General features: G+C 51.1%; 2 protein-coding genes across 2 annotated transcripts in view; one reads left to right on the top strand and one right to left on the bottom strand.

Moving 5' to 3' along the window:
• Positions 1-7,024: 7,024 nt before the first annotated feature.
• Positions 7,025-11,006, bottom strand: LOC311326452 (coiled-coil domain-containing protein 127-like; the record flags this gene model as incomplete). Its single annotated transcript, XM_084459343.1, has 3 exons — positions 7,025-7,846; positions 8,776-8,954; positions 10,865-11,006. The coding sequence occupies 3 exons, from the start codon at positions 11,004-11,006 to the stop codon at positions 7,322-7,324; spliced, it is 846 nt and encodes a 281-aa protein (XP_084315469.1). The 3' UTR covers positions 7,025-7,321.
• An 818-nt stretch (positions 11,007-11,824) lies between these two features.
• Positions 11,825-15,485, top strand: part of LOC311326437 (succinate dehydrogenase [ubiquinone] flavoprotein subunit, mitochondrial-like) — a gene marked incomplete at its 5' end in the record, with an annotated part of 27,652 nt that continues 23,991 nt past the window's right edge. Inside the window, 6 exons of the mRNA XM_084459330.1 lie at positions 11,825-11,884; positions 12,128-12,151; positions 12,932-12,982; positions 13,533-13,664; positions 14,538-14,630; positions 14,855-15,016. Coding sequence (XP_084315456.1) covers positions 11,825-11,884; positions 12,128-12,151; positions 12,932-12,982; positions 13,533-13,664; positions 14,538-14,630; positions 14,855-15,016 — 522 coding nt within the window. The remainder of the gene's footprint in view (positions 11,885-12,127; positions 12,152-12,931; positions 12,983-13,532; positions 13,665-14,537; positions 14,631-14,854; positions 15,017-15,485) is intronic.

Below are 15,485 nucleotides of genomic sequence, written 5' to 3'. Positions count from 1 at the left end.
GACTGCGAGACATGGCTCACCAGGAGGCTCCACTCCCCTGATGAGCCAAGGCTTTTGGGCGGATGGGACAGTCCTCTCCCCTGTGGCCCTCCTGGGCACAGTAAAAACAGAGCCCCTGGACTCGCCGGCGGTGCCTCTCCTCAGGTGAAAGGCGGGCCCTGTTCACCTGCATGGGCTCCTCCCGGTCGGAGGCAGCGGAGGATGCCGCAGTCGGGGGCGTGCCAGGCTCCCGGGAGCACGGGTAGGTGAACGGAGCCCGGGTGGGAGGAGGACTGGCTCGGCGGGGGGTACGGCCGGTGGGCTCCGCCCGACGAGCGCGCCGACGTTCGGCCAGGCGGTGGTCGATATTGACCGCCAGGCGGACGAGCTGGTCCAGGGTAGCGGGGTGATCCCTGACCGCCAATTCGTCCTTGAGGACCTCCGACAGCCCCTCCCGAAAGGCCACCTGGAGGGCCTGGTCGTTAAAACCACTGTCAGCGGCCAGGATACGGAAGTATTGCGTATTCCGAGAGACTGCGAGCCCCCTGGCGGATGTGGTGGAGTCGGCCGGCAGCCATGGGTGCGGGAGCGTTGGAGAGGCTCCAGTGGCAGATGTTGCAGGCGGCTGAGGGTGCGGGGAACACCCCTACGGGCGCCAAGGAGGGACCCGAGGCGGGAGCTGGAGCAGGGCCGGCCCTAGCATTTCAGCAGCTCTAGGCGAGATTATGGAACACCTTCAGTTTCGTTTTGCTGACGGGGGGGGGGGGGGGGGGGGTGCTGCTGCGCGACTTGTTGACGGACGGGGGGGGGGGGGGTGCTGCTGCGCGATTTGTTAACGGGGGAGGCGCCCGGCGCTGGGCGGAGGCGCCGCACCGCATTGCGAAGCGTAATAGAGACAGTAGGGATTACGGAATGAAATTATTTTAATAAAAATAAAAAATAAATTTTTTTTTTTTTTTTTTGGTGCTCCTTGGCCAGGCGCCCCTTGGCCATTTGGCGCCCTAGGCGACCGCCTATTTCGCCTATGCCTCGGGCCGGCCCTGAGCTGGAGAGATGGTGGCTGCAGCCGGAGTAGGTGAGGGAAGCAGGCGAGCCATCTGTTCGATGAGCTGAGCGAGGGTCTGGTTGAGATTCTGGCTGGTGGCGGCCTGGTGTTCTACCGCCTGTTGGAGTTCAGCCAGCGAAGCATCCGACGCAGCGACCTGGCGGGTAAGGTCCCCGATCTGCTGGCCGAGGGACCGCACGGCAGCGTCAGCATTACCCAGGGACTCCTCATGTTTCCTCAGCCAGGTCCCTTGCTGGGCTAGGACCGCTCCCTGCTGGGCTACCGCCTGGGACAGGGCATCCAGGTCTGCTGGGTCAGCGTTCATGGCCAGTTCTTCTGTAAGGGGGCTGGTTGGCTAGCTGACCCAAACGCAGGACCACGGATACAGACGGACAGTTCCAAGCCCAGAGGGCGGTTTAATATTAAAGCGGCAGTACAGAGGGCAAGGCAAAAGGGTAGTCAAGTTCAGGCAGGGGTCAATCGATCAACAAACAAAGTCCAGAAAACGTAATCCAAGCCGTGGTCGAGGTCCGGTGAGAATGGGTCGGGGAAGCCGTGTGTCAGTCCAGGAAAAGAGCAGCAAACAAAACCAGAATCACAAGGAATCTTAGGGAAGAACTGGCGACGAACGTTGGGAAGACCGGGTTCTTATAGGGGAGGTGATTGGATGAGTGGTGGCAGCAGGTGAGCCACGCCCTCGGAGCTCGTTAGCGTAACCGTGTTCAGGTGTGCGGGGGTGATTACGTCGGAGGGCGCGCAGAGTGCGCGCTGAAGTGGAAGGCCGTGGTGTGCACGCTGCGGGAACGGTGGTGGGAGCTGGAGAGCGCCCAGGCGGAGGCGGAGACGTAACATTTCAGACTGTTTTTGACTTAAATGCGTCTTGTATTCTGCCATATCGCTTCATTTTCATCCGTGTTTAGCATTTTGGTAGTGCTCCGTCGCCCCCTACAGTCCTCATGAAAATACAGTCCACGTTACTGTCCGTTGACACCGGTCTTACTAGCTCGTTATTCACTTAACATTGTAGGCCAGATAAAATGATTCTAGCTTACGGAAGTCAAGACCAAATCAAATCAAGACCAAATCAAGACCTGGAGCGGTGGGATAATACGCCTAGTAGCCTAGTAGGCTAGTAGCCTAAACACTGATTATTGAAGTAGGGGAGTAGGCTATTGAGTGCTGTGTCCTAACCTAAGGGGGTGTATTTTATCGTCCTGTCATTCTCTTCATGGTGCTTGGCCATTGTTGTCATAATGGCTCTGTAGTTTATTTAGTGTATCCCTAAAAGCTTGGTTGTTTCAGCCTAAATATTCCCCTCTTATTCGCTCGCTCTCAAATTATTGGCCTTTGTTGATGTGTTTAAAAAAACATCAGTAGCCTAAGCTACTATAGTTTTCCTGTATGTTTTTACATATAAATGCCAATGCTCAGCGCCCTTCTGGTGTTGTGAAACCCATCAGGGCATGCTTTGACAGCGCACCACCCAAAAAATTGTGCGTAGTTTCTCTCCCTATCAGCGTGTGTGTACGGGGTGTGCGGGCGGGGAGGGGGGGGGGGTTGGGGGACATTGGGAGTAATAACAATGTCGGAGTAGGAGTAGGACACTTCAAATCCTATAGTAATTCATTTTTGTATAGGATGTGATGCACCAGTCGCTCTACGCCTATGTGGTTTATTTTCAGTGATTACACTGACTGTTGACTGGCACAGCTTTAGGTGGTGATGGAGAAATGAGCTTAATGTATTGATGCTTTTTTGTGCGTGGCTGTAAGCCAGCGCACCTAGTATAGCGTTCGTCCGGTTATCACTCCCTCCCTCCGTTACTGCGGACAATGTTGGCCTGCATTTCTCTGTTGGCACCACAAGAGGCAGTAGTCCCAGCACACCAAAATCAAGAAGGACACCAAAATCAACCCGCCGATCTCCACTGCACAAGTAGAGTAGTGGTGAGAGCATTGGACTCCCACCCAGGAGACCGGGGTTCTTGGTGGGGATGACTTTGTTATCATCAGTGTAACTGCTTTAGCCACTGACCGCTACCATTAATGTTATGGAAGCTGCTGCTAGTTGTTGTGAGCCCATGAGCTAACTGGCTATCCCGCTCTTATTGTGCTGGATTAGCATTGGAAGCATTGGAACTGATGTGTCCAGGTGACAAGACCCATCTTTATTTATCAAACATTACCGTCCTACCAGTCCCGCACAGAAACAAGCCAGCCAACACACATAAGCCAGGCTGGACCTGGCCTGGTTGTGCGAGGCGAAGCCCGCACCAAAGAGAGTGAATGCCGAATTGTCCCTCCACCCCTTTGTTGACCTGCAAAATGCCCCTTTGTTGACCTGCATTCCTATGTTACCACCACAAGAGGCAGTGGTCCCAGAACACCAAAATAAAACGACTATGACATCACACACTTTCCATATCCTTGGTGGCACAGTGGTTAAGTGTTTGACTCCCATGCCAAAGGTTAGGGGTCCCCAGTGTGGGAGATGTTTTTTCGTCACTGGATGTTATAGGCTTTAGGCCTGGGCCATGGGCCATAGCAAACACACACCAGTATTTGCCATGTTTCTCCTATGTGTTTTTTTTAGCTTCTCTTACTCTGAATTGTAATTTAATGTAATGTATTGCTTTAAAAATGTTCTTTGCCGGTAGACAAACATACCCCAGGAGCTTGCTCGATCGCCTTGTTGAGAGGTCAGGGAAGAATTTTTACAACTCACTTATCTGGCCCCCGGGTGATACTGTTTTTATGCTTACCTCTGGAATATGTAGAGGTGGGTCGTATGCCCACCTCCCTTGTTCTCTGTAAAGCGCATTGTGTTGCCTCTGGGTATGAAATGCGCTATACAAATAAAGCTTTGATTGATTGATTGATAGAAGCTCTGTAAAATTTGGTTACCTGGTGGTCAGTGTCAGTTATTGAATTTATGTTCAGTAATTGAACATTTGAAATACTCCTGTTTTGAAATTAGACTTACAGTATAGGTGTCTCAGTAAGTAGGCCTACCTATTATATATTCGGCTATACTTTGCATCAGTGGCGGCTGGTGACTCAAAAAACTGAGAAGGACAGGAGTAGAGATGGATAGGATTGTATCGATACTGATACTGCTTATCGGTACTGATACGATCTCTTATCCATACTACACACTACCACTTTGGGAGTCATACACGTCTGGCCTTCATTTACATAGTGGACTGTCACTGTAATATAGTGATCCTGTGTGATACTTGTCCAGTCATTGTTGGTTATGGCTACTTTTGACACATTGGCAAGCTCACCTATGATGTTTCTCTTTTCAACTGCATGCTAAGCAGGTATGAGGGTGTCTGATAATGTGCCTCTGGTAACTGGGGTTAAGGGCTGTGGTCATCTCCCTACAGTAACAGTTAACAGTAGCTGTTGACAGTAACAGTTACCAACATCAGAAGACATAGACTTAACTGTGGCTACATTACTTATGTATCTAGCTACATCAACCAAAAATATTTTCATTTCAGCATCTCTCACTCCCAGTCGGAAAATGTCCGCTAATTCCGATGCTAATTTTCGCTGTGTTAAAGGAGTAGTAAAGGGGAAATGCATGTTTAGCCCTGTTTCAAGGTTACTTATGATCATATGGTTCAGATCAAAACGAAGCTAGCATTTTTGAGAAAGTTGATAATTGCTCTACCACCGTTTTGGTCATACAATGGATGTGGATGGGCATCTTGAAAAATCATTCAAAAACATACACAAAAACATTAAACTCTCGATTTCAAAGACAAGAAGCTCACGAGGGTGTAATTGGTGTCCGTTGATCAAATTCGCCGCAAAGTATGAATCCTGTAGGGTTTTATTGATCATTTTATGAAATCCATTTGACATGTATTGACGCGACCGTTAGATATGTAGATCAATCCGCAGAGGGGATTCAGGAAGCGGAACTACTTACGGTAGCTATTGTTATTGTTTATGTTGCTAGGCTACCTAGTTTGCGGAAGTTTACACATGTATGTGCTCTACGGTGGTAGAGCAATTATCAACTTTCTCGAAAATGCTAGCTTTGTCAATGTTTTGATCTGAACCATTGTATATGATCATAAGTAACCTTAAAATAGGGCTAAACATGCATTTTCCCTTTACTACTCCTTTAAAGACCTCATATGCCCCATGCTTCCCCCCACCCTCGACCCCTTACAATTTGCATACCATCCCAACAGGAGCACAGAAGACGCCATCGCCCATGTCCTCCACACCGCCCTCTCCCACCTGGAGGGTAAGGGCACTTATGTGACAATATTGTTTGTGGATTACAGCTCCGCATTCAATACCATAGTGCCCTCCAGGCTCGTCAGCAAGCTCCAGGAGCTGGGCCTGAATACATCTCTGCGCGACTGGATCCTGGACTTCCTGACGGAGCGCCACCAGGTGGTGAGGGTGGGTGGATGTACCTCTTCCACACTGAGCCTCAGCATCGGGGCGCCTCAGGGCTGTGTCCTCACTCCACTCCTGTACCCCCTCTACACCAGCGACTGGGCTGTGTCCTGAGACCACTCCTGTACCCCCTCTACACCAGCGACTGGGCTGTGTCCTCAGTCCACTCCTGTAGTCCCTCTACACCAGCGACTGGGCTGTGTCCTCAGTCCACTCCTGTAGTCCCTCTACACCAGCGACTGGGAGGCGACAGAGTCATCAAACCACATTGTGAAGTTCTCGGACGACACGGCTGTGGTGGGACTGATCTCTTGAGGCGACGAGTCGGCCTACAGGGATGAGGTGACCAACCTGGAGCAGTGGTGCAGGGACAGCCACCTCTCCCTAAATGTCTCCAAGACCAAGGAGGTCATTGGAAGAAGAGGAATGTCCTCCCACCAGTTACCATCAATGGCTCTGTAGTGGAGAGGGTGGACACCTTCAAATACCTGGGGGTGAACCTCCAGGAGGACCTGACTTGGGACTGCCACACAACCGCAGTCGTCAAAAAGGCCCAACAGCGCCTATATGGCCTCAGGCGCCTGAAGAAATTCAGCCTGGGACCCCAAATTATCAGGGACTTCTACAGAGGCACAATAGAGAGCCTACTGAGGAGCAGCTTCACCTCCTGGTACGGCAGCTTCACCTCCTGGTACGGCAGCTGCACCTCCTGGTACGGCAGCTTCACCTCCTGGTACGGCAGCTGCACCGACAGGGACCACAAGGCGCTGAGGAGGAGGGTGGTTCACAAGGCTGAAAACATCACTGTGTGTGACCTGCCCAGTCTGGAAGACCTCTACACCCAGCGCTGCCTCAACAAATATCTCAGGATCATCAAAGACCACACCCACCCCCACAAAAGCCTGTTCTCCCCTCTGCGCTCCCAAAGAGTAAAGGGCTACAAGACCCCCAAAGCTCGCACCAGCAGGCTAACGAACAGGTTTTCCCCCCAGGCAATTAGACTGCTAAATGAAAGGAAAGTGTAGCTTTTATCTCTCTTATCCCTACTGTTTATATTGATTACTATGTATTTCTATCATTTAATTATATCACTGTTTTTAGTAATTACTGATTTTACCATATATTTTATTATAGTTTAATGCTTTTTAAATGGTCTAAATGGTTTTAATGATCAAGCTTCACAGCCAAAGATTTTCACATGTATGTACCTTACCAGTGCATCTAAGTGACAATAAAACTGAAACTGAGGAATCATCAGTGTAACTGCTTTAGCCACTGACCGCTACCATTAATGTTATGGAAGATGCTGCTAGTTGTTATGAGCTCATTAGCTAACTATCCCGCTCTTATTGTGCTGGATTAGCATTGGAAGCATTGGATCTGATGTGTCCAGGTGACAAGACCCATCTTTATTTATCACACATTATTTCATGTCATTTCAATTCACAGCTATTTCAGTGGCATGACTAGCTTCCGTCCTACCAGTCCTGAACAGAAACAAGCCAACCTCACACCCAAGCCAGGCTAGACCTGGCCTGGTTAATTCAGCACAGTAAACAATAAGAAAACATGACGGTTTGATATGTTGTGACAGGTAAACAAAATGCAAGGCAAACACTAATAAGTTACGAGTGTATGTTCGATAAGTAACTGACAGGAATTATTTTACCGTGTACAAATGGCCTCACTAATCCTGACTTTCAAATGCAGCCTAGTAATAGCTGGGCCTCTCTTTACACAAGCTAGAGTGTTAACAACAAAGATTCCATTTTCAAGTCTTTCCTCAGTGGATATATTGTATATATTTCAATTTTCAAGTCCTGAAACCCAGATGAGTCTCACTGATCGGATCTGATCGGAGGTCGGAGGTCCCAGACTATGTGGCCCCAGGCCGTGTGGTGGTGGTCGGCCCCAGCAGGGCCTCCTCCGCCCGCCCGTGTTTCTCCAGGGACACCTGCAGCTGCCAGAAGCGCAGGTAGACCCACATCAGGCTCCCGTTCCTCCTCCGGTCCGTGTTGAGAACCGGGGCGCAATACCGGTCGTTCTCAAAGATGTCCCGTAGCCCCGCCTCCACGTCCAGCCCGGCCAGAGCCCGCTCCCGGCCGGCCCGCGCCAGAACCTCCCTCTCCATCTCCAGCCTCTTCTTCCGGGGCACCAGCAGGCTGCAGAAGGCCTCCTGCCGGCCCGCCAGCCCGTCCTCCAGCTCCCTCAGGGCGGCCTGGGCGGCGCGGTGCCAGGGGGCCGACGCCTCCCTCTCCAGGGCGGAGTGGAGCAGGCCCCCGGCCGCCCCACCCCGCTGCACGCACCTCCTCTCCTGGCTCAGGGCCTCCCGCTCCTCCCTCAGGCTGCCCCGCACCTCCTGCAGCTGCTGGCTCTGGGACGCCACCGCCTGGCGGTAGCCCTGGGGACCACGCAGTCACTGTCATGGTTATACTCAAGATTCAAGATCTCTTTATTGCCATCTATATGGTTCAAACATACTAGGAATGTGACTGGGTTAACATGCGCTGTTCTAGACCACATAGGAGGGGGTGCAGAACAAGTCAAGACAGTGCAAAAGACAATGACAATTGTATAAGAATGATATGGTATAGTACTTGGCACTTCTCTCCTACATTACCCCCTCCATCCCCTCCCTCCTCCTCTGCTCCCTCCTCCTCTCCTCTCCTCTCCTCTCCTCTCCTCTCCTCTCCTCTCCTCTCCTCTCCTCTCCTCTCCTCTCCTCTCCTCTCCTCTCCTCTCCTCTCCTCTCCTCTCCTCTCCTCTCCCCTCCCCTCCACTCCACTCCTCCACCACAGACAGAGGCTGTGTTCCAAATCGCATACTTCTACAGTACTTTTACTACCAGTACGTACTACAGCTGCCCCTAGAAAGTATGTACGTTGGATGCAGTACGCATCCAATTGAGACATACTACCTTGTCATAACATTGCGCCTTGAAATTTGACTATATCGGTCACAGTCCATGAAGCGACATTCATCCACATGTGACATAATTTCCACTGTGCAATGGATTGTGGGTCAGAATAGACAGGAAAGTGTGCTGGTTTGCATACTGCAGAATACGACCGGATGTAGTAGAACATCCTGGTATTTTTGCCATACTGCATGTGGCATACTATGTATGGGGACATTTTTTGGTATTTTTTGCCATTTTTTGGCATACTATATAGTATGCGATTTGGAACGCAGCCAGAGACTAGTCTCAATGCTCCTGCGCGCACACACACGCATGCACACACGCACGCGCGCGCACACACACACACACACACACACACACACACACACACACACACACACACACACACACACACACACACACACACACACCTCTGCTCTGTTCTTCTCCTTCTCCAGCTGCAGCTCCAGCCGGGCCGCCTCCCTCCGGTCCTCCCTCAGCGTCTGACGGTACTTCTTCTCCAGATCGGCCCGGACGGCCGACATGTTCTGGTCATACCGGGCCTTCACCTCTTGGACCTCCTTCTGGGACTCCCGGGACCAGATCCACCCTGGGAGGGGAGAGAGGGGGAGGATGGAGGGAGGGAGGGAGGGAGAGAGAGATGAGGGAGGATAGACGCAGAGATGGAGAGGGTGGTGGGAGAGAACCAATTAGTTAGGGATGAACTGACATGAACATTTTAGCCGATACCAATAACAGATATTAACATCGCTATTATGGCTGATAACCGATATTTACCGATGTCGATATGATCTGTCTAAAAACGCGTTTCTATGATAATCAAATGTTATACATACTGAAAAACACATGTAAACACTCTAGTATCTCTCTAGTAGTAACATTTGGAAAAGCCGATAAATCATAGATTTACCACATTGTTTCCTCTCAAAAACAACACACACGACAACAGCTAGACACTAAAGCATTGCTGAACGAGAAGCAGTGGGATGTCACGGATATCGCCACGGCTAGCAGGAGTGGTTAGACACGACACACAGCGGAGCTGTTACACCCCGCTAGCCGTGGTGATATCCGTGACATATGGCTTTCAGTTCCATAATGCTTTTATACAACGGTTGCCACATTTATCCGTCAATATTTCAAAAAGAAAGATAATATGAACTTTAAATAAATGTATTTTTAATGGAACTATTTGTTAATCATTTGCGGATACTTCCGCTGAAAAAGGGAACGTTGCCAGGCAACGACAATGCTACAGCACATCTTTGTAAACATTTATCTGGACGTTGCCACGGCTACTAATAAGAGGTGGATTTATATTAAAAGATGTGTGAACATTGCATTTTAGCGTAGGGATATCGTGGTTATCACCACGGCTGGAATGCAAACTGACCAATAGAGACAATGGACCGGATCTATACCGTTGTATAAAAATAATTATCTGTTCAAATCGTCCCTGTTTTGCACATCGGACCGATAACAATATATTAAAACATGACTAACATCGTCTGAATGATACCAATATGATTGCCGATGCATCCCTACAATTAGTAGGATCTGTCTTGTCTGTATTTTTTCTACAAAGTCAAAGTCGTTTTTTCTGATCATACAGCTTGTGACACACACAACACACGTGTGTGCGCACACACACACACACACACACACGCTGAAGCCATTACACCGGTGGAATGTGTCCTTTGCATTTCTATAATCCCAGCTGTCCTCCTCCAGGGACAGCCAGGAGCAGTGGGCAGCCTCATCAGTGTCCTCCTCCAGGGACAGCCAGGAGCAGTGGGCAGCCTCATCAGTGTCCTCCTCCAGGGACAGCCAGGAGCAGTGGGCAGCCTCATCAGTGTCCTCCTCCAGGGACAGCCAGGAGCAGTGGGCAGCCTCATCAGTGTCCTCCTCCAGGGACAGCCAGGAGCAGTGGGCAGCCTCATCAGTGTCCTCCTCCAGGGACAGCCAGGAGCAGTGGGCAGCCTCATCAGTGTCCTCCTCCAGGGACAGCCAGGAGCAGTGGGCAGCCATCGTTCATGGCGCCCGAGGACCAAGTCCAAGTGCTCAGTCCAGGTCCTGGAGGTCCTGAAGAGCCTCTCTTCTTCTGCATGTTTTTCATATTGGGTTCTTTATGGGGGAAACCCTTACGAACACGGGGTGAACATGCAAGCTCCACACAGAAAGGCCTGAAAGACCTTACTGTCAGGTCACAGTGTTCAACACTGCGCCACCGTCACGCACCGGACTGATTTCGGTGTTCAGTGTCTTTGCTCAAGGACACTTGGGCACGCTGCCGGGAGCTGGGATCTAACCGGGGACCTTCCGATCCCCAGCCGGCCACCCTACCTCCCGAGCCATGTACAGCATCGAGAGACGAATGTTGACAGTGACTGTGGTTTGATGCGGGTGTGTGACATATCGAGTCATGACAAGACAGGAGAACATGTGCGTCTTTCCCCTTTCTCGGCCCCCTGTAGCCATGCTTAGTTGTGTAACGCTTACGAAAGGCAGCCAGCCCGAGCAGGGGCACCAGCAAGGCGTAGTTCCATTTGTTCCCCTCGCCTCCTCCTCCTCCTCCTCCTCCTCCTCTCCCTCTCTGCTCCGGACGGATGTTCCATTCCTGCGGGTCGTTCAAGTTGTTCATCTACGTTAGCCAGAAAAGAAGGGAGGGTTGTTTCTCATGTGTTTATTGACAATGCAAATGACGCTGCAGAAATAGCCCCATGCAGACAGGCCGTGTGTTTGTGTATGACGGACTGGGTCCACAGTTTGACAGCTGTCACCTGTTTACAGCTCCTTGTGGCCCGTGCAAGCTTTCTAATCGGTTTCTAATCGGTTTCTAATCGGTTTCTAATGGGTTGGGATGTTTCAATGCACCGGCTAATAGACAGATATTAAAATGCTAGAGGACTAATGCAAGTGTGTGAGTATAAATAACCTTACAGATACCTTTAATGTGTAGGAACGTCCCACCTCACGTCCTTCTCTCTCTCTTCCGCACTCTGAAGTAGACCTACCATAATGGAGAGGGGTGGCGAAATCAAGATGCAACTTAAAAGTATTTGATGGGTGATAATGTATTACTGATAAAGAACAAGTATGGATTCTTGAGGCATAAAACTACATTTCAAAGACGCGTATATCAATTTTATAATTCTGTATTTCGTATTATGTAACTTCTCTCCGCAAACCCTCCCCGTCCAGATGGTCCGGCCCGGCCTGGTTCGGTTCCTAGGTCTGTGCGGCTCCTCCGCGTCATTTCTTCCCCCAACCAACTTCTGCCATGACCACGCCCCCGCGAGTTTTCATTGGGTTAGGGTTAGTGTTAGGGGGCTCGCGGGGGCTCGCGGGGGCGTGGTCATGGCAGAAGTTGGTTGGGGGAAGAAATGACGCGGCTCCTCCGTGTCAGATCGGACTCGCAGCCTCGACCATAGCCTCGCAGCCTCGACCATAGCCTCGACCATGGCCTCGGTGTGCTCTGCCTCCCGGGTCCTCACCAGAAACCTCGTTTCTGTCAAGGCGGTGAGTTAGCCTGTATCAGGAAACCGTTCTGTATCGTTAATTTTAAGTTTAATGAGCGTATGGCTTCGTTCATTTGTGAAAATAAATCAGCCGTTTTTAGCTGCGACCCGCTGCCGTCCCACGGGTGTGTCCTAACTCACTTCAGCTGCTCATGTGTGTTCCCTGCTGTGGTGGTTAGCTGTGTTAAACTCTCTGTTGTGGTGGTTAACTGTGTTAAACTCTCTTCCCTGTTTTGGTGGTTAGCTGTGTAACTCTCTTCCCAGCTGGGTAACCGACCCACAGAGAAGCAGCTCGCTGGCCAGCTACTGTACTGAGACATGTCATGTTTGCATTAATTAGTTGTCTGACTCGGTTCACTCATCTTCACTCGTGTGCCCAGACCCAAGGTCAATGAAGGCTAGCTAATGCTGCTAGCCTGGTGCTAGCCTGCTGCTAGCCTGGTGCTAGCCTGGTGCTAGCCTGCTGCTAGCCTGGTACTAGCCTGGTACTAGCCTGGTACTAGCCTGGTACTAGCCTGGTACTAGCCTGGTGCTAGCCTGCTGCTAGCCTGGTGCTAGCCTGGTGCTAGCCTGGTGCTAGCCTGCTGCTAGCCTGGTGCTAGCCTGGTGCTAGCCTGGTGCTGGTGCTAGCCTGGTGCTAGCTAACTAGCTACATCTATCCGTCAACGTGGGAATTCAATCCAGTCCCTGTATAGCTCAGTTTGACACTGAGGCAGAGTAGTGTTGGGTTTTCCACAGAATAGTCTTCTAACTGTGGCGTTTCTCAGATACCTCCTGCGGGAATGTTAACTAGGTAAACTAGCCCAAGCTGTCAGACTGAGAATGGGAATTATCAGCAGATCACAATGTAAACCTGACGTTTGACGGGTTCTCTCCCCTGTTTGGAGACCGTCTGGACGTTTGACGGGTTCTCTCCCCTGTTTGGAGACCGTCTGGACGTGTGACGGGTTCTCTCCCCTGTTTGGAGACCGTCTGGACGTGTCTCCGGGTTCTCTCCCCTGTTGGGAGACCGTCTGGACGTGTGACGGGTTCTCTCCCCTGTTTGGAGACCGTCTGGACGTTTGACGGGTTCTCTCCCCTGTTTGGAGACCGTCTGGACGTGTGACGGGTTCTCTCCCCTGTTTGGAGACCGTCTGGACGTGTCTCCGGGTTCTCTCCCCTGTTGGGAGACCGTCTGGACGTTTGACGGGTTCTCTCCCCTGTTTGGAGACCGTCTGGACGTTTGACGGGTTCTCTCCCCTGTTTGGAGACCGTCTGGACGTTTGACGGGTTCTCTCCCCTGTTTGGAGACCGTCTGGACGTTTGACGGGTTCTCTCCCCTGTTGGGAGACCGTCTGGACGTTTGACGGGTTCTCTCCCCTGTTTGGAGACCGTCTGGACGTTTGACGGGTTCTCTCCCCTGTTTGGAGACCGTCTGGACGTTTGACGGGTTCTCTCCCCTGTTTGGAGACCGTCTGGACGTTTGACGGGTTGTCTCCCCTGTTTGGAGACCGTCTGGACGTGTGACGGGTTCTCTCCCCTGTTTGGAGACCGTCTGGACGTGTGACGGGTTCTCTCCCCTGTTTGGAGACCGTCTGGACGTTTGACGGGTTCTGTCCCCTGTTTGGAGACCGTCTGGACGTGTGACGGGTTCTCTCCCCTGTTTGGAGACCGTCTGGACGTTTGACGGGTTCTCTCCCCTGTTTGGAGACCGTCTGGACGTGTCTCCGGGTTCTCTCCCCTGTTTGGAGACCGTCTGGACGTGTGACGGGTTGTCTTCCCTGTTTGGAGACCGTCTGGACGTGTGACGGGTTCTCTCCCCTGTTTGGAGACCGTCTGGACGTGTGACGGGTTCTCTCCCCTGTTTGGAGACCGTCTGGACGTGTCTCCAGGGCGGACAGCCGTGGTTCGGTCTAGGTACTGTATTGCTAGAAAGCTAACGTTATCATCTAGTTCCCTCCCACGGGGTTCAAAGTTCATATCTATCTAGCTGGCGGAAAGCATGGGTAAACAGACCACATCTTCTGTGGGTACCCTTTGGGGTGTGTGTGGTGTCAGAGTTAAATCTGGTGCATGTAACTCAAGACAGATATTTATCTACCTACACTCTAGTCAATCAATCAATCAATCAATCAGTGTAGGCCTGTTGAAGTTCACATCAGTTTATCGCCATGTCTATGGTTTACTAGGAATGTGTTTATAGGTCGATGGTGCACAGTGATGGAGAGACAGCATTATGTTTTTTTGTACACTGCATATTCATAGCCTAGGGCTCTCTTTAGCCCTGGGCTAAGAGTTAACCCTGGGTTAATTTAGCCCCTTTTCACACACATGTTGTTAACCCAGAGTTGACCTTAGCCCAAAGCTATACAATTCTACTAGCCCAGGGTTAAATGTCTGCTGGAAAACACAGTAGTGTGTACATTCCAGTGAGTGTGTGAGTAAACAGCAACATTAGTTTGTTCTGAACTGATTTGTCCGACCACTCCTGAAGACCTGCTACCAGTATCCTTGATGTGTGATTGTGTGCTGTGCTGCTTCCTGACTGACCTGAATTCTTCTGTGGTTTTAATGGGCATCCAGCGTTTAGGGAGTATGAATACCAACAAACTGCCTGGTCCAACCTTACCTGCCTTATACTGACTGATGTGATGTCATTTCCTGTTCCTGCTCAGCTCCCTGCGGTGTGCCAGGCGGCCGGCTCCAGGAAGCTACACTTCTCCATCTACGGCAAACGGGACGCCAACAACGCCAAGGTCTCCGATGGCGTAAGTCTGCGTCTCTGACCGTCAAACACTCACTACGTCTCACGCAGCGAGACACGGCGATCGCCCACCAGCGCCGATGTTGATGAATTGTTTTGTGCGTTGGGGTTCCTGAAATTAGAAACGCCACGTGAACGATACAGGGAATCCTAAAAAACATATTTTATCACCTAGGACTCTACCCTGTCTATCCTAACCCTCCCCCTCCGTTGTTTTTGTCCAATCAGATCTCGACACAGTACCCCGTGGTCGACCACGAGTTCGACGCCGTGGTGGTGGGGGCGGGAGGGGCGGGGCTTCGCGCGGCCTTCGGCCTATCGGAGGCCGGCTTCAACACGGCGTGCGTGACTAAGCTGTTCCCCACCAGGTCTCACACCGTGGCCGCTCAGGTACTGGGGTTCTACTGGGTTCTACTGTGGTTCCTCTGTCTGTGCTATATCCATGTTTCTACTGTTGGGGATGGGGATGCTGGTGTCTGTTGCTCCCATATATGCCGTGTGTGTGCGTGTGTGTGCGGCGTCCGTGCGTGCGTGTGTGCGCGGCGTGCGTGCATGTTTTTTTATTCACCTTCCAGGTAGAATAGTCCAAAGGTTGTGCTGATGATGCACTTTGAGACTGGACTGAGCTGGACCCACTCTTTCTCTTCTCTAAGCAGAGACTGTCCATGCTAATATGCACACAGATCATGAACCCCCGGCTAAAAGCTGTTTTCTTATGTGACTGAGAAACCTGTTGTTAAGAGGGCATCTAAGGCCAGGTTGTGTTTTCAATCAGAGGTTCACTAGTATCATTATTGACTCTAGATTAGACCAACCCAATAATTAATAAGTAATTCCAAGACGTTTTTATTTGTGATTT

Source organism: Borostomias antarcticus, assembly GCF_949987555.1.
Source record: "Borostomias antarcticus genome assembly, chromosome: 27".
Classification (NCBI taxonomy): Eukaryota; Metazoa; Chordata; class Actinopteri; order Stomiiformes; family Stomiidae; genus Borostomias; species Borostomias antarcticus.
Note: the sequence above shows the minus strand (reverse complement) of the source record. Positions and strands in the feature narration are given on the sequence as shown.